Source organism: Talpa europaea, assembly GCF_964194135.1.
Source record: "Talpa europaea genome assembly, chromosome: 14".
Classification (NCBI taxonomy): domain Eukaryota; kingdom Metazoa; phylum Chordata; class Mammalia; order Eulipotyphla; family Talpidae; genus Talpa; species Talpa europaea.
This window is the reverse complement of record NC_140082.1, coordinates 15,604,288-15,622,549: the sequence shown is the minus strand read 5'-3', so window position 1 is coordinate 15,622,549 and position 18,262 is coordinate 15,604,288. Positions and strand designations below refer to the sequence as shown.

Below are 18,262 nucleotides of genomic sequence, written 5' to 3'. Positions count from 1 at the left end.
AGTTGTTTGGTGAGGTCAGGAGCAAACAGCAGAGACCTGTTAAGAGAGGAAAGCTTTGAGATTTTCCAGAGTTGGAATTGAAGATTTTCTAACAAGCAATTCTGGCCACTTACAACTTTGGTAACTCAAGAAAAGTCACTGAATCTCCAAAGTCTCAGTTTCATCCTCTGTGCAAAGGAAAACAAATCATCCTTCAGCCTGTTCAAAATGAACTCAACTTCTCCACCACCACCTCAATGACGAAACTTCTCAGCCTGTCATATAAATCCATTCCCAATACTACTGATTGATCGCAGTGAGCTGGGCCTTGACTATACCCATACCCTTTATGGGTATAGTCTCATTTGATCCTTATTATAAAACATCATCCGGTGATGCTACCAACTCCCTAAAATTTAAAAGAACAAAATCTACATTTCATGGGGCTCTAGGATCACAAAACATCTTTCCTCGGCTAACTTTCTACTTGTCACTGCAGCCCCCTGTGGGCACCACTGCTCCCTTAACCATTAATTTATTACTAACACTTACAATGAGGCCAGAGAAGCCCTGCAGTGGAGTATCCACTCTACTGTAATTTTATGTCATGTCACTTTCTTCAGAGTCTGTTTCCTCACAGACCAAACAACAGTAACAGGTCCTCCCTCAGGGATTTGTGTACATAAAACAGGAGGCAATCCACTGGAAAAAGTGATGTAGATAATCTGGGGCTGGGGCTTTAGAAGGTGCATGGGTGATCTGAAATAATGTTAAAACACCTAAGGAGAGAGTTAAAGTCTTGAACTCTTTAGAAACCTCTGATTGCTTCAAGGAGAAACTCATTTCTCATTGTCTTTAACAACTCTGAATGCCAACATTCCTTTGATAACAAAGAACTGTCTCAGAGCTCTCAGTAATGAAATCTAACCAGAATTATTAACAATTATCTGTTTTCATCATGTTAAATATATTTTTATCATTACTTGAAGCATATCAAAAGAGTAGTTTTCCATTTATGACACAGTTTTAAAGTAAATTTAATAGTGACTCGATTAAAAATCTTGAGTAAACAGTCATAGAGATGGTAAATTAATCTGGCAAAACCTATATAAATGGAGCCCTAAAGGCGTAAGTGTAAAAAAACGTGCCTCTGAAAACAGTCAAAAGAGCCTGGCACACATAAACGCATAATATATGTGAGCTGTTACCAGCACCTTAAACTAAATCTAAACCACCATTGTCGTCGCCGTCACATTCTGAGGCTACAGCGTGGGACCAGACAATGCTGCAGGCAACATCTTCCAGACGAAACCGCGCGCAGCGCCGAACGCCTAGGAACCCCGGGAGTGAGGGGAGAATCCGGGTGGGACCCCAGCCTGGACACTCCTGCCGGGAGCCGCGGACCTCACCCCAGAAGCGCCGCGCTGCACCCAGTTCACCGCTCCGCTGTCCCGGTTCCCACCTCACCACACGGTTACCCAAATCTGTCCCGGCGAGGAAGTCACTTCCGGCAGCAAAGGGACTGCAGCCCGCGCACCATAGAGAAACGGAAGAAAGGAGAGACCTGCCGGAAGTGAGGCGCGGAGGCCGGAAGCGAGGCGGGAAGGGCCTCTCTGGCCGCTGGCTCGCCTTGCTGGCGGCGACTGGGCCGTGTGGAGGCGAGGTCGTGGACTCCTGTGCTGTCGACAGGTCCCAGCCGGCCAACACCCTCTAAAAACAGGAAATTGAGATTGCAAAGGCAAAATAGCGTTTATGCCTCGTTCACTTTCCCCAGAAACTAGTGGGCGTTGTGCCATGTGTTCGTCGTATGCCCTTTGGAGCGAGGTAGTGCCAAGATCTAGACCCCTGTGGATTTGCCTCTATAACCTGGATTCTTAACTGTTAAACAACATGTACCCAAACACCTCACACTAGTGAAGGGAGCAAGTCGAGAAGGTTTTAACCCCATTTTACACTTGTTTTTTTCCTCCACGTGTGCATCAATAGTTCCCCCATCATAGACTGGATTTGCCCAACTCTAATGCAGCATTTGACAGCTTCACTTTTTTTTTTTACTCTTGATATGTATTGTACAAATAGCGCTCAGGGCTTTTGGTGTAAGTCCTATTTAATCCATAACTAGAAACACCGATGTCCTGAACCCCTGGTTTCATAAGGAATTATGTCACTGGGGTAGGAACACCATACCCTCCAAGGGGGTATTGTGGAGGGTATTAATCAGGTGGAAGCTGGCCAGCTCTGCTCTGCTCTACCCAGGGCACCTGCCAAAGTACCTTGCAGAAGAAGAAAAGACACTGTGTTTTATAGTAAATATTTAATTGGTTCCACCAGCAACTTCAGTACAAGTTTTCTTAAAGGGGAGGCAGAATCAAGCTACCCCGGGATTCATGAGGTGGGGGTGTCACTGAGCAGGCCCCTATAACCACTGACCCCATTTCACATACAGAGGCCCAGAAGAATGAGGGTTGGGCTGACAGAATATAATGATGGAGAAAAAGAATGCAAGTGAGGGGAAATACGGGCCCTGGCCTGGCCTTTTGCTTTTAGGAGAGAGGAAAGGACAGGAGAGAGGAAGGGAGGGCAGGAGATACTGGCGCAGAAGGGACGAACTTCACATTCAAGTTCTCACCTCATCGTAAGGACAAACAAATGAACCTTTCTCCATCTGTTTTGTATTAGAAACCCCTCCCCAAGTGGTCTTTTGTCAATTCTGTATTCCAAATTCTGCAATTCAAACCCAAGTTCTGAATTCTAAGTTCTATCCTCTAGGTTCCCATTCCATTTTGTTTCCTGTCCCCAAATCCTTCCAGCTCCCAGCCCTTTTTGGTGGAGTAGGAGGGCCTCCTACAGACTGCTAACTTGTGACTTTTGCCCATCAGGAGGGACTTGGCTCAGGCAGTTCAGCAAGTGGGTAGCCCAGTGGAGACCAGGGAATTCCTGAGCGCTTGGTCTCACGGGCTCCCTTCCTACCATATCTGAAGCCACTGGAAACACTATCTTTTGTGCACTTGAAGCTAAACAGAGGACTGCCGTGATAGTTAGGGTCTGGTGGCCTTGAGGTGAGGGATCTTAGGGAAATGTGAGAAGACATAAAAGGTTGTTGTTCTTCATTTAGAGAAATTAAAAACTGCTTTTAGCACAGGGAGAAGGGGTTGGGAAGATGGGAAGGGTCTGGTTAGAGCTACAAGTGCTCAGAACCCTGTTATCCTTCAACTCCCCCGTCTGAGCTGAGCACTAACCCCCAGAGTCCTCCCAGATCTGAGAGAAACCAGGACAGCAGGAGCTTCTCTGTTGGTGTCTGCCCTGAGGGTGAGGGGAAGGAGGTGGAGGCAGAGGCAACATCACTGGAGAGGCGAGATCTTCAAAGGAATCATGATTCGAGACTCCATGTGTCGCACGAGGGGGACTGCAGGGAGAGAGAGAGGCAGAGATCAGAGGGAGCTGAGGGGTGATTCCTGAAATTAGCCTTTGAAGGGGGAGGAGGCCTGGGATACCAAGACAGGAAAAACCTTGCTGCCTTCTTGGAAGGGCCTATGGAGAAAATCAGATCCTCCAAATATGGGATAAGTAGGAGACTTAGGTGGTGATGAGAATTTTAAAAAAGTTTTCATAGTTACATATTTATTTTCCTGTGTAGGTGAAAAAAATAGCAAGCATAGTAAAAAGTGAATCCATAGATGATATTTAGGACAAAGCTAAGGACAAAGTTTGGGAGTTTAAAGAAAACTATCAAGGAGATAATCGTAGCAGTGGTAAACTGGTAGGGCAAAAGCTGTGAGGCTGGCCTCAAGTGGCCAACGTTTAAAAAACACTTGTTTTTTGTTCAGCTGCCTCATGTTTTAGATGAGGAAACTGCAGCCCAGGGAGGGTAGGAGTCTCTGGCACACAGTGAGGGTCAGTCAATGCTCACTGACCCTCGGTGTTTACTGGGGGTTGGAGCAAGGTGGCAAACATGGTGAACAAGAAACTTGCTCAAAAAAATCTGTTGCATGCATCCTCTGGGCGAGAATCTGGGCAAAGCACTTTTCACTGTTAGCTCCTGGAATCCTCGCTCCAGTCCTCTGAGGGAGGCACTGGCACCGCCATCTTCCAGATGAGGAAACACACGGTGAAGTGAGAACCATGCCTGAGGTCACAGGGCTCAGTACCTCTCTTACGCAGGTGCAGCCTGGCTGCAGTACCTGCTGCGGCACTCACTGTGGAAAGTGCCGCCGGGCTAGAGACCCACTAGCTGCCTGTCTGAAAATCGAGCCCCCATCACTGGAGGCGAATCTTGTGCAGGGGTGTGCCTCCTTAGGGCTCCTGGTAGATGACCTCTATGAACGTGGCTGATGCCCCAGATAAGGTTCTCACCTGTGTAGTAGACATTTTCATCCCAGCCCCTCTTCCTCCAGGCAGCGTTTCGAGTCTCCTCCCGAGACTGTAGGTCTTTATAGGCTGTGGGGAAGACACAGAGTCATTCCATAAGCACAAAGGATGTGATCCTGTATCCTGTTCCCAGCATGGGGCCCTCCTCCTACTGTTCCAAAGCCTGCCCTGCTGTCTCTTCCCCTGCCCCCAAACCCCCATGCCTGGGACTGTTAAACACTGTTTGCTTTGACAATCTCATCCAATCAGTATATTTGCTGACAACTCCCAAATGTCTAGCTCCAGTCCAGAACTCTCTTGGCTCCAGACTAGTGTATCCAGGGTTCACTTGATGTATCTAGTTAGAAAAGTCAACATCAAATGTAACACAGCCTAAGATCTTATGTCTGAACCTCATGATAACCACAAAGCAAAACCTTGAGGAAACACTCAATGGGAACACTTCCCAGGACCCAAATTACACTCCTGATCTTTCCAACCTGCTCCTGCTAAGGTCCCAGGAAGTGACACACAGCTGCTCGGGCAGGCGCCTGGGCGTCTGGAGTGCTCTTCTCTCTCGCCCCACACAGACAATTCACCCAAGTCCCATCGGTTCTTCCTCCAGACTAGTGAAGCTGTGGAATTCTCAGCATCCTCTCCCAGGTCACTTGACACCAGGCCACCGCCCTCTCCCAGCTGAGCTAGTATAACCTCCTCCTGGTGCCCCACGTCCTTCCTCTCTGGCTCCCCTGCAAAGTGCTCTAGCAAAGCCCATGGAGCCAGAGGAATCATATTAGAATACAAAGCAGGTCATGTCCTGCTGCTTCAGGGGCTGCAGCAGCCTCTGGAACCTCCCAGCTCATGCCCGTGGCCTGCAAGGCCCAGCCTGACCTGACCTGTCTCCCTCGCCTATCCCATCTCCTCACACTCTACCCACTCCCTCCACACCAAACTCCTTTCCGTTCCTCAAAACCCCAAAGGCTCTTCCCCACCACAGGACTTTTGCACACATTGTTCCCTCTACTTGAAATAACCTTCTCCAGCAATGCATGGCCTGTTCCTCCTCATCCTTTTGCTGAGCTGACATTTAACCTCCTCAGAGAGACCTTCTTTGTCTATTCAAGCCAGTGTAGGTTCCCGTGTTTTTCTTCATCATTTCTCCCTGTCTATTATCTGTAATAATTTGAAATTATCTTGTTTGTTAGTTTATGTTTGAGGTGGAATCTCTCTCTGCTAGAACACAAGCTCCTCACAGGTACTAATGTATCCTCATTTTATATGTGGAGTGACAGTAGAGGAAGGGGGCTACAGAGGGTTCCCGGAGGGTCCCCAGCCTACCCCAGAGATGGTGCACCACGTAGAGCTCGCCTATCTGCGAGAAGAAGCCGCCTACTGCCTCCTGGTTCTCCTGCCGATACTTGATGGCCCGAGCCCTGGGGGTGGCAGAAGAGTGTGGGGCAGAGGCCAAGGCTAGTGCGAAGGTCCCCTGTGGTGTCCTCAAGCTGATTCCTCAGCCATATATTGAGGGAGGGAGAAAAGGCAGAGCCCCCAGCTCTCAGAAGTGAACAGGGTACAACCGCAGGCTGAGTTTTCTACCAGGGGAGCCTCACAATCCTCCAGGAGATCCTCTCCTTCTGGTTGGATCCTTCCCTTGGATCCATAAGGATGCGGAGTTCCCTGTAATATGACCCTAAGAAAGGTGGCCCACCAGGGGCCTTGGTGGGGCAGGTGCTCGGGGTACCCCCCCCCACCCCCTTGGCACTGTGACTCACCAGTTGTTCCCCCACTCAATCATGGTTCCTGGCTGAAAGAGAACCAGAGGAGCAGGTGGGAATGAGCCCCCATCCAGGCTTCCCAGCATCACAGCTGGGTACAGATGGGTAACTGTCTTGTCTGCCCAGTTTCAGGGGCTGCTTGGCCTCATTCAGGGACTCTGATTGGTACCCTGGGGTGTGCATGTGTGCACATGTGCATACACATCTCTCTTTTTCGCCCAGAGGGAGCGAGAGGCCAGAAGCCCCAGATTAGGTGCTCTGGCACAGAGCCTGCCCACCTTGGGGTACCTGCAAGCAGCGCTGCAGGAGGGAAGATGGGAGGCACATGGGGATCTGGTGGGAGGGAGGCACCTTGAGCTTGTATGTCCTCAGCTCATAGATGTTGGGGCCTGTTCTAGGCTGTGGCTCATTCCAGAAGCTGAACTCAAGGAGCATCTGGTTTCTCCTGGACAGCAGCATCTGGCTCCGCTCCTTCCGGAATTCCAGGTACTCCTGCAGGCATGGTGATCTGGGCATGATAGCCTAGAAGCGACCCCCATCCCACCCTGGCAGTGTACCCCATAGGGTAACAGAGGCAGCCACCAGCACAGGGCTCTGGACCAATCTCCAGAGAGGTTTGTTGAGTGGACAGTGACTTACCTTGTTGTTTTTGAGCTTGTTCATGCACTCCATGAGGGCTGGGTAGCCGCCTGAGAATCGCCACAGGTGCACTATTGGGGGATAGAGGAAGTGGGAGGTACAATCAGGGGACTCTGCTCTGCTTACCCCAAGGCTGGTTAAGTGTATGTGTTAAGGGGTGGTCTCTAGCCTACCTCCCAGCAGCACGAAGTCTGAGTTCCCCTTGCGTTGGTGGGGGGCAGTGCTGGGCAACAAAAGCCAAGGAGACCTCAGGTTGAGCTCCAGCCCTGCCAGATTGTCTTCGACCCCCTCTAGACTTCAATATCCTCAACTTGAAAATGGGAATAATGGCTTAAAGGCCTTTTCCCTCCAAGAAAAACAGCAAAAGTACCATATGGAGGGAAGTTTACCAAGTCCAGGAAGCTGACCCGTGGGAGCAGGATTAACCTGATACTAAGGGATGGACAGGGAGAACTTAGAGACCAAGAGGGCTCTGCCTAGCAATTGTCTAATAATTGCAGTGGTCCCTTTAGAAGATGGTCAGTGGTTCTTTCAAATGCACTGGAATGTAGCTTCCTGAGTGCTACTCTCAGAGAGGGCTGAGGGGGTCTGCTCCCTATCTTGTCCCACACAGTGGACAAGACCTCATAAATTGCAGGACGTGCTTGAAAATTCAGTCCTCGCAGTTCATTTCTCCACTAGTACACACTTAAGAGAATCCAAGAAGTACTGCTGGTGCTGATCAAATTGTATTTAAATGGGGAAACAACAGGGGATAGGAAGACACTTAGTTTTTCTCTTATCCATCTATCATGTCAATTTGTTAGTGAAATAAAAGATTAAGGGAGTCTTACCTACCTGCATATTTTTTTAAAAAGATATACAATTATCAGGGGTAGTGAGGGCTTAAGTTGGCCAGGAAGCAGCACGTATCCCAGTTCTGAGAGTGCTCAAGAGGATGCTGTCCGGACTGCTCCGAAGGACCTCTCGGTGCCATGCACAGGCTGAACGGGCACTGTCCCAAAGGACTTTCCACTGTGATTGAGACACTCCACAGCCACTGTCCACGGCAGTAGCCACAAGACAACGTGTCTCTCAGTGGGCATTGAAATGTGGCAAGTGTGACTGAGGAGCTGAATTTCTAAATCTAAATAACTAAATATGGCTAGTGGCTACCATCCTTGCACAGCACTGGCCTAACTGCCCAGGCCCCTTTGGGTGGCTGAGATGCTGAGCCAACCACATTCTTTTGTTCAACCACATTCTTGTGTTTGGGCATCCAGCTGGTGCCCACTGAGATGGGTATGTTGGGGGAAGGTGGGAGAGCATGCTGGGGAAACCCCTGGGTAGTGGAAGGGAACACCTCAGACAAGAACCCCCATTTATCCCAGTGTTACATACTGGGAATTCCAAGGTGAAGGACAGGCAGGGGTACCACCTACATGGATAACAGACATGGACACTACAGAGCCAAGGGAGGTGCCTGGCCCAGCGTGCATGGAGGGGATCAGGGAAGGCCTCCAGGAGGTGAGGTCTATGCCAAAACAAAAGAGGGAATAGAAGAATGAGCAAGTAAAGCAGGCAAGGGGATGAATGAATGAATGAATGAATGAATGAATGAATGAATGATGAATGGTGAGGAAACAGCATGAACAAAAGGCCCACAAATTGCAGGTGAATGTGTGGATGTGAAGAATGTCCTGGAAAGGACAGCACAGTGAGTAGGGAGGCCAGGCTGGGCAGCATTCAGAGCCTTGCGGGATACCCAGGGGCAGAGGGGAGCCACCGCAGGTGTTTGTATAAGGGAGCTGGTGATGAGGATCGAATTTACAATGACCCTCTGGAGCTTCTGTGGAGAGGAAGTGGAGGGCAGTCAGCTGAGAGAGGTGCTGAGGCCTGGGCTGGGCCAAGCAGTAACACCAGGGAGGTAGGTACCTCACCTGCCTGGTCCTGCTCCCCGTACCACGTGTTCCAGTTGCCCACCAGCGAGCAGGGGTAGTCCTCATCCAGGTGCAGCTTGGGCAGCACAGCCTCCCTACGGGAGGGGCACAGAGAAAGGGGAGGACTCACACCAGCCCCCAGGGCACCTGAAATAAGGATTCCAACACAGACCCAGGGGGCTGAGCCTTAGTCTCCCCATTTCTAAGATGCAGAGGCTGGACAAGGTATCCTTAGGACTTAAGACCCTGAAATCTACATCCCCTAAGTTTCTGCATGGAGAACTGGGCTGGGATGGAGTCCCCCACCCAAGCAGGGGCCGAGAAGGGTGGCTGGAGGAGCATTCTCACGTCAGGCTGTTGTAGGCATCCAGACACTCGGGTTTCACATTGTGAACTGCAACAGAGCACAGAGAGTGGGAGATGAAGCAGGGTTCATGAGAGTCCATGGGAAGCTGGGATGAGAGGAACAATGCAACCAGGGCTCCCAGGACAGCCCGTGATGTCCCTGACCCTCACATCTCCCGCCTGGAGTCTCAGAGAACCCCAGAGTCCCCAGGAGGGCAGGCTTGGCCGGCCCAGCAGCCACTCACACTGGATCTTGTAGAGGTTGCTGGTTTCCTTCTTGGACAGCAGGGTGGAGTGGGCATCCTTCCGGGGATCCACCTTGTGGACAAACAGGGAGCGGAACCAGCTGCCTTCATTGTCCTTGGAATAGAAGCTGTAGGACAGAGGCATTTAGAGGGACATGCAGGGATGCAGGGAGCCTTGGTTCTCCCATCAGTTCAGAAGCCCTGCTCCCTCAGATTGGTGACCCATATTTCTGGGAATGGGGCCATGGAATCCCATGGTAGTTCCAGAATATGAAATACACTGGACCTGAGCAGACCTGATCCCTCTTACAGAGATTCTGGCTGCCTCATTTGTTTCTTGAAGTTCTGCAGGAGGCTCAGGAGGACAGAAGAGGCAGACCTATGTCCCAGCTCTTTCCAGTCTCTCTGTCCTCACTTCACTCCCTTCAAGGGCTCCTCTACTTGGCCCATACAATGGCAGCCCCTTGCCAACAGGTTCAACTCCAAACCTACTTTGGCTTGATGCCTCTTCTCCTGCACCCTCTACCTATGTACCCCACTCCCCTTGAACACACCAGGCTTTTCCACTGTGCTTTCTTTGCAATTTCTGTTCCCTCTGATGAGAAGGCTGCACTCACTGTCCTCTCCAGTGCCCACACTACACTTGGCCTGAGCCCCTTTCCACTCCCCACAAATGAAGAGACAAAGACAAAAAAAGTTTTGTCCCTAAGGAGGTCGCAGTCCACTGGAAGAAATAGGCCTCAGAACATAAGTGGGATATCTCTGGGAAAGCCCAGGTAAACAAGCCTGGCAGTCTGGGCAGGTTCTCCAGAGAAGGTGAACTGATCAGTTTCCAAATCTCCAGGGCTGATTTGGCAGACAAAGGCAGATGAAAGAGGGTAAAAAGGAAATGCAAAGCAAGACTCATGCATTCATCCAGCCAACACTGAATTGACGAGTATCTGGCCTGCACACCTCCCTAAGATGCAGTGAGAATGAAGAAACGGTGATCATGTACTTTGTTCAGAGCAGGACCTGCCACTGGGCCCTGCCAGACCATAACTGACTCCCTACACAAGGTCCCAGCAGGGGCAGGGCTTGTTTTTAAGCTGCCTGAGGCAGCAAATCCTCTTGCTTAACAGCCTCAGTGCAACATGCACCCAGGTCTGAATAGCAAGCCTTCTACTGGCTGCTTCCTGGGCAGAAGGAATCACCCCCAGTCCCGACCCCCGTCAGTGGGGACCCTAGGTGTTGGTCCTTTCCTTTTTTGAGACTTTTCTGTGGCTAGAATAAATGCGCTGCAAATTAAAGTATTACTTTTTCCAAAATAGGAGCAGTGACTGGGACTGAGGAAATAAATACATTTAAAGTGGTGATCGGGAGGCCACCTTGGTGGCGCAAGGGGTTGGGCTTCAGCACTATGAAGCTATTGGCAGCCACTGCAGCACAAGATTGATCCCCAACCAGAGAGCTAACCCACAAGGTGCAGCAGACCTCTCCTATCTTGCCCGCTGCTCCCCTCAGCAGTGTATTTCAGTAGATCCACCGGTTCTGCTCCCAACTCTGTCTCTCGTGAATCCTCTGACAGCCGCTCCCCCCGCGCCCCCCCCCACCTCTGGCCTACACTCCAGTTCTTGCATGCATAAATAAAAAAATCTTAAAAAAAAAAAAAAAAAAGTTGGTGGGCCTCCCTCGTGGTACAGCGGTTGAGCGCTGGGTTGCAAAACTGCCCGCAGCCTCTACAGAGCCGGTTAGATCCCTGGCTGCTCCCCGGCCACTGGAGGAGGGTCCCACATGGCGCGCAGACCTCTCCTGCCGTGCCTGCTGCTCCCCTCAGGAGTGTACTTCGGTCCTTCTGCCTGCTCTGCTCCCTGCTCTGGCTCTGGTGAATTCTCTCACCCTCCCGCGCTTCTGACTGTACCCACTACTTGTATAAATAAATAAATAAATAAATAAATATTTTTTTAAAAAGAGTTAAATAAATAAATATGATTTCTAAAAATAAATAAATAAATAAATAAATAAAAATAAAGTTGGGCCTCCCCAGTGGCTCAGCGGTTGAGTGCTGGGTTGCAAAGCTGCCCACAGCCTCTGCAGCGCCAGTTTGATTCCCGGCCACCGGGTGAGGGTCCCACATGGTGCGCAGACCTCTCCTGCCGTGCCTGCTGCTCCCCTCAGGAGTGTACTTCATCACTCTGCCTGTTCTGCTCCCCTCTCTGGCTCTGGTGAATTCTCTCATCCTCCCGTGCCTCTGACTGTACCCAGTGCTTGTATAAATAAATAAATAAATCTTTAAATTAAAGTAAAGTGGTGATCGCAGAGAAAGATGATAAGTAAGGATTTATCCCAACAGTTAACATTGCTTACCTGGAAGAGAGGAAGATGGTGAATTTTTTCTTTATTTATTAAAATATTTTTGTAAACTGAGAAAATTTTTTTTACATATTTCTGAATTCACAGGCTTTCTGTCACTGTGCATGTTATTTGTTTCCTTAACAAAGACCAAAAAAAAAAAACCAAAAACTCAAATATCATCAGATGGGCAGTGTGGTCTGTGAAATCTGTGGACCAACATTAGGGAATCTTGCTGCAGATACCATTTGCCAAGGACATCCTCTGTGCCAGGGATCTGTGACCAAATTTTTCAACGGCATGATCCTATTGAATCTATGCCATGATGTTAGAATATTGATAGCATGTGTCCCCATTTTCAAGACAAGAAAATAAAAAGTTATGGAATGGAAGGAACTTGCCTAACATCACAAAGTAAATCAAGGGCAGATCTAAGGCAAGCACCAATCCAGAGCTCTTTCTTCCAAAGCCAGAGCCGGGCACTGACCTGGAGAGATTCAGGCAGATACCATGAAAAATCAGGTGCTTCCAACAAGCCACTGGCAGAGGGGCCTGACCTTTGGCTTGAATGTAGAGGGGATGCTTCCCCTGGGAGAGGTGGTGGCAGGGGGCAGAGTGGCTCCTGTCATTTGTCAACCAAGACCTTTGCTCCAGCACTGGGCTTCAAGTAATTTATTAACGCTGGTACTGACCAAGATAAACAGCCAAGCAGCTAGCCCTGATGAGAGTCTGGGGGCTGAAGTGCTGGGGAGAGATTGGGAGTGGAGGGGCCCAGGAACTTTCATAGGCTCTCATGTCTGCCCCACCCCCAGTCTTTCCTGCCTGTGGGCCTCAGTTTCCCCATGTACCAACTGAGCAGGGTGGAACAGCCTTCTTCTAAAGCTCTCTTCTGTAGCTACACTTTGAAAAAAGACCTGTCCACGGTCTCAGAGCAGGGTCTGAACTCAAACCTGGCATCCATAGGCTCACATTTTCAGGAGGTCAAGTTTCACTTTCTCAGTGAAATCACAATGTTCTCCTGCCCTGTACTTCCAATCACTCTTACTCTGCTCTCCATTTTTTTTTATTAAAGATTTATTTATTTATGCATACAAGAGCTGGGGTACAGGCCAGAGGTGTGGGGGGTGAGAGGATTCACCAGACACAGAATGGGGAGCAGAACAGCCAGATGTACTGAAATACACTGCTGAGGGGAGCAGTGGGTGAGCAAGCAGAGGTCTGCTGCACCATGTGGGTAGCTCCCTGACCAGGGATCGAACTCATGCTTCAGTGGCTGTAGACAGCTTCATAGATTGCATCTTAATCCCTTGCGCCACCAGGGAGGCCCTGCTCTCCATTTTTTCCCTAGCGCCTTCTAACATACTGTATCAATTTTCCTGCTTGTTCTGTGCCTTTTTATTGTCTCCCCATTAGAGGCAGCTCCACAAGGACAGAGCCTTGTCTATTCTGTGTACCCTGTTGTACCCCCAGGGCCTGAACAGTGCTGGGATCATGTCATGTGAATGAAGGATGGTGGGGTGCATTAAGATACCAAAAATTGGGAGGTAAGAAAGGAACCCAAGCGTGGACCTTCAGCTCAGAGTGTGGACTTGGGATCCAGCCCCACCACCAGCAGCAGAGGACTGATTCTAGACAAACCTGGGTTTGAATCTCAGCTCACTTTCATTTTTCTGAGCATCATTTTCCTCATCCATACAAGAGGGGCAAAGGATGGGCCTCTTAGAGAAAGGGCCTGATGCGGCAGGGCTGCTAATACACCGTTCTCACCCACCCTGGAACTGACATCCTGGCTTCTACTCTTCCCCCTTTTCCTAGTCTGTCCCTAATCTTTATAAATCACCGTTGTTGTGATGCTATTCCTCTTCTCAAGAAAGTCTTCTCTGGCTCCTCATTGCCTACAAAACAAAAGCTGAATGTTTCCACTTGGAATTCTAGTTCTCATCTACTTTGATAAGCTTTCAGAGTCAATTCCCTTTTAAATCTGGTAACTACAGTGCCAGGATTCCCTATTCAATGGTTCTCAAACACACGGTATTAGCATCATCTAGAACTTGTTAGACGTACTCAGGCCCGGGGCCTCCCTTGTGGCACAGGGGCTAAAGTCTCAGCACTATCAAGCTATCACCAACCACTGCAGCATGAGTCCAGGGAGCAACCCACATGGCGCAGCAGATCTCTCTGTCTTGCCTGCTGCTCCCCTCAGCAGTGGATTTCACTAGATCCATCTGTTCTGCTCCCCACTGTCTGGTGAATCCTCTCACCCCCATACCTCTGGCCTGCACCCCAGTTCTTGGATGCATAAATCAATAAAAATAAATCTTAAAAAAATATATTAAAAAAAGAGAAATACTCAGGACCCATCCCAGAACTACTGCAACAGAAACTCTGAGGTGGGCCTCCCAATCTGAGTTTTAACAAACTCACCAGGAATTTCTGCTGCATGTTCAAATTTGAAAGTCATTGTTCTAGATCAGTTCCAATTTCTTGTTTTTTTAATTTTCCTTCATGTAATCTCAGTAAATCAACACAGAAATGTAAAAGATTCTGGTATCTAGGGCCACCCCTGGTGGCACAGCGGTTGAACATTGGGCTGCGAAGCTGCCTGCTGCCTCTGCAGCGCCGGTTCAATCCCCGGCTGCCGGCAAGGGTCCCACATGGCGCGCAGACCTCTCCTGCCGCCCGCTGCTCCCCTCAGCAGTGTGCTTCGGCCCTTCTGCCTGCTCTGCTGCCCACTCTGGCTCTGGTGAATTCTCTCACCCTCCCGCGCTTCTGACTGTACCCCAGTGCTTGTATAAATAAATAAATAAAATCTTTAAAAAAAAATTAAAAACAAAAAAGATTCTGGTATCTATCTACATATTATATTAAGAATGCTTCTAAGGGGGCCTCCCTGGTGGCTTAGGGGTTAAGTCAGTGCTACCATCGCCAACGGCCCACCACGAAGGCCTGAGTTCGATACCCAGCCAGGGAGCTGACCCACATGGCACAGCAGACCTCTCCTGTCTCGTCCGCTGCTCCCCTCAGCAGTGTATTTCAGTAGATCTGCCTGTTCTGCTCCCCACTCTGTCTCTGGTGAATCCTCTCACACCCCCTCTGCCCCCACCTCTGGCCTACTTCCCAGTTCTTCTATGCAAAAATAAATAAAATCTTAAAAAAAAAAAAAAAAAAAGAATGCCTCTTAGGCCTAGACAAACACCACACAGTTTTGTCCAATCTCTGGGAAGGGCCTACTCCAACTGGACTAGTCCAGTCCCTTGTATAAAAACACTTGTCATGTTTCCCCTCAGCCTTTTCATTTTCATGATTGTCTTCTCTCCCCACACTCTCCAGATGCCACTAGATAATGTCCTTCCATCCCCCGAGGAGCTAGCACAGGGCTTTGGCATGAAAATTGCTCAATAAGGGCCTCCCCAGTGGCGCAGTGGTTGAGTGGTGGGTTGCGAAGCTGCCCGCAGCCTCTGCAGAGCTGGTTCGATCCCCGGCCGCTGGCGAGGGTCCCACATGGCGCGCAGACCTCTCCTGCTGCCCGCTGCTCCCCTCAGCAGGGTACTTCATCAGTCTGCCTGTTCTGCACCCCGCTCAGGCTCTGGTGAATTCTCTCACCCTCCCGCACTTCTGACTGTACCCAGTGCTTGTATAAATAAATAGATCTTTAAAAAAAAAAAAAAAAAGTTGCTCAATAAATGTTGGTCCAGTTAAGAAATTTTCAGTAGATGACACATTTACATTCTCGATATGGATCAACAATCTGATGCCTTCCCCATGAAACTATTCCAGAATGTTCTACATTTATAAGCTAGGAAGCTCAGCATTATATGCCAGGATGCTGGGCTCTCTGCACTTTCCAGAATACTACTCTGTTGAGTCGACTGCTATTAGAAAGGTGACACCCATGTTTCTGTTTATTGTTCCAGAAGTGTGTCTTCAGAAGAACTAGAACTGAATTTCCGTTAACAACAGAATTACTGGTATTACATTAACACTAACAACTGTTTATTGAGCACTTACTATGTCCTAAGAACTATCCTCACAACATATTTTTGGGAAAAAAGAGGCTCAGAGATATTCCATGCCTTATTCAAAGGTGGTTAATCAGTGGCCAAGAGAATTCCTCTCCATGTCCGTCTGATTTCAAAGCCCACATTCTGTACCCACCCAAACCTCAGAGGCCAGAAGAGCTGTGGCTGGTGACTCCAGAGAGATATGGGACAGATTAAGAGTCAGCAAGATGGGATGTTCCTAGGTATACAAGGTGGGACCAGGATGTAAGTAACTTTAAAACTGTCCTTAAGGGACTTGACAATTATTGATCTAAGAGCCTTTACAGCAACCCTGCAAAAAACACCCAACAGGGATCATAATTCCCTTTACAAAGAAGAAAAGCAACGATCACAGAGGTTTAATGCCTCTTCCAAGGTCACTAATTGAGTAAATAAGGAGCAGCAGGCTGCCTTCAAGTCCCGTGCTCCTTCTGTGGTTTCAGGATATTTACCACACAAATAGTTTTATCACCAGCTGACTCTGCCACCCTGGAGAAAGAGGTTTTGTCCCTAGCCTTGATTTCCCCATCTGGAAAGCAAGGAGCTATAGAAGATGATCTCCCAAAGGCATTTTCAGTCCTGATATTTAAGGAGGTCACACAGAAATTGCTTCAGACATAGGCTTGAATAAGGGGCAACATCTGCGGCATGTTCACAGGAGCCAGATTCCTCACACACAGGCTCAACCGCTCTATGAGATACATCTTATTTTATCACCCCCATTTTACAGATGAAGAATCTAAGGCTTCAAGAAGCCAAATGACTCATGCAAGTTCACCACACTAAGATTGAGCAAGATTTGCTGTTGGAAGGCAAACTCCAGGTTCTTCCCATGATAGCAGTGTTCTTCCCAGGTAACAGGCAGTCGGGGTAGAGGTACAACCGTGGCTGCTTCTTTCCAGCTGCCCAGCTCCCTAATATCTGGTGCGGCAAGGTCTAATACAACTCCACAGCTTCACGCCTGAGTTGCTGGGCAGGAGGAAGTTGCTGCTTCCTTTCCACAGATGTGGGGACAGGTGTCCTCACTTCTTTGACAAATAATCCTGAGCATACACGGTCCCTAGCCCCATGCCAGGGGCTGAGGTAAAAGATAATCGAAGTGATGGTCTTGTGGGGAAGTGAGCAAGCACCAAGCAGTAAGTGCAGAGATGGGGCAAGCACAAGACCTGGAGAGACGAGGGTGGGACCCCCTGGTCTGTCAGGGAGGCCGGCATCAACCTCAGCCCACCGGCCCAAACATAAGCCCAAATGAACACATGGCTGGGTCAGCAGCCTCCCTTGCCCAGGAGGCCAGCAGTTGTGGTGCAAAGAGCACGAGGTGTGGGGAGACCTGTCCAGACCCAGTGCTGCCATGGGACAGCAGGGAGAGTGACCTTGGGCTACTCCCATCCCCTTTCCAGCCTCCTGCGTCCCAGCTGAACTATTCAGGGCTGGGAAGCAAAGGGTCTGGGCAACCACGGTCCTTGGGATCCCCCATCGCTCCCCTACCCATGTCTCTTCCCCCCCCCAGAATTTCCCGAGGGAGCAGAAGCCTCTCCTAGAAGCCTCTAGTAGGTGTTTCAAAGGACTGGGGAAGGGGCCGCTCCTGCCTCGTCTGCTCCCACTCTCCAGGGCCCACCAAGTGCCCCTCCCACTCACCCCATCTTTCGATCCCTGCCCGGGTCCAGGTACCTCCTAGGACAGACCCTGCGCGTGCCTTTCCGATGATTGGGATTCTTGCCCAGACCTCTTCCCCAGGCCTAGATCTTGCTCCCGCCTCTAACCCCAGGATTCCAAGCCAGAGCCTCTACCCAGCCCCCAGGCCCAAACCCAGGCCACCGCGCAAGCAACCCCCACGCGCGCCGCCCGCGCCCGGCCCGGCTCTCACCGCGCGGACGCAGCAGCCACAAAATCCCCAGCGCGGAGCCCCGGGCCCCCCAGCAGCCGCCGCGCCGACGCAGAGATGCTGCACAGCCGCGGAGCCATGTTGGAGCGGCGCAGGTTGGAGGGGAGCCCCGCCCCCGAACCCGGCGGCAGAGGCGGGGCGAGACCAAGCCCCACCCCGGGCGGCCGGACGCCCCGCTCCGCTCGCACCCCGGCCCGCCGCGCTGCCGGGCGCATCTCCCCAGCTCCGCCGCGCTGAGCCGAGCGGGGGCTTTTGTCCTCTAAGCCTTGCAGCCCCTGCGGCTCTAGTACTGACTAGTTCTGTGACAGCGAGCAGGCCCCGTGCCCACTCTGGGCCTCAGTATCCACCTTGGTAAAATGGGCTCGCTGACAGCAAAATTACTTGGCTGGGCTCGCCACGATGAGCGGCAGGTGTCAGTGAGCCGGTGCTTTCAGGGGCGGGGAGGGGGCTGCAGAGACGGCGTCTAGTTATCAGAGAACCAGGAACCTAAGACAGGTGCACGAGGCTGGGCCCCTGGGACGCATTCTCACCATTGTGTCCTTTTTCCTTTTCATCCTTCCTCGCCATCTCTGCCCGGCCCTTCTGGACCCAGCCCTTCTCCCCCACTTCCAGAATAATCCCATCACACCCCACAATCTCCCCACTCCTTCACAAACCACAGCAGAAGCATAAAGCTTGCAGACCCCACTGGGGGGCCCAGGGGCCTAATCACTTCTAAGGGACAAAACATGTGCATACCCCACCCTCCCGCCCCCGG

At 50.4% G+C, this 18,262-nt stretch overlaps 1 protein-coding gene across 2 annotated transcripts; it reads right to left on the bottom strand.

Annotated features, from left to right (window-relative positions):
• Nucleotides 1–3,320: 3,320 nt before the first annotated feature.
• Nucleotides 3,321–17,585, bottom strand: NIPSNAP1 (nipsnap homolog 1; the record flags this gene model as incomplete). 2 transcript variants are annotated; one of them, XM_084253339.1, is made up of 10 exons in its annotated part: nt 3,321–3,385; nt 4,333–4,416; nt 5,665–5,759; nt 6,099–6,130; nt 6,453–6,593; nt 6,741–6,811; nt 8,660–8,754; nt 9,008–9,053; nt 9,250–9,377; nt 17,488–17,585. In XM_084253339.1, 10 exons carry the CDS (start codon nt 17,583–17,585, stop codon nt 3,321–3,323), a joined length of 855 nt encoding a protein of 284 aa, XP_084109465.1. The 2 variants fall into 2 exon arrangements, with proteins under 2 accessions (XP_084109465.1, XP_084109466.1); XM_084253340.1 differs by having other exon boundaries at nt 17,548–17,585.
• Between the last annotated feature and the right edge of the window lie 677 nt (nt 17,586–18,262).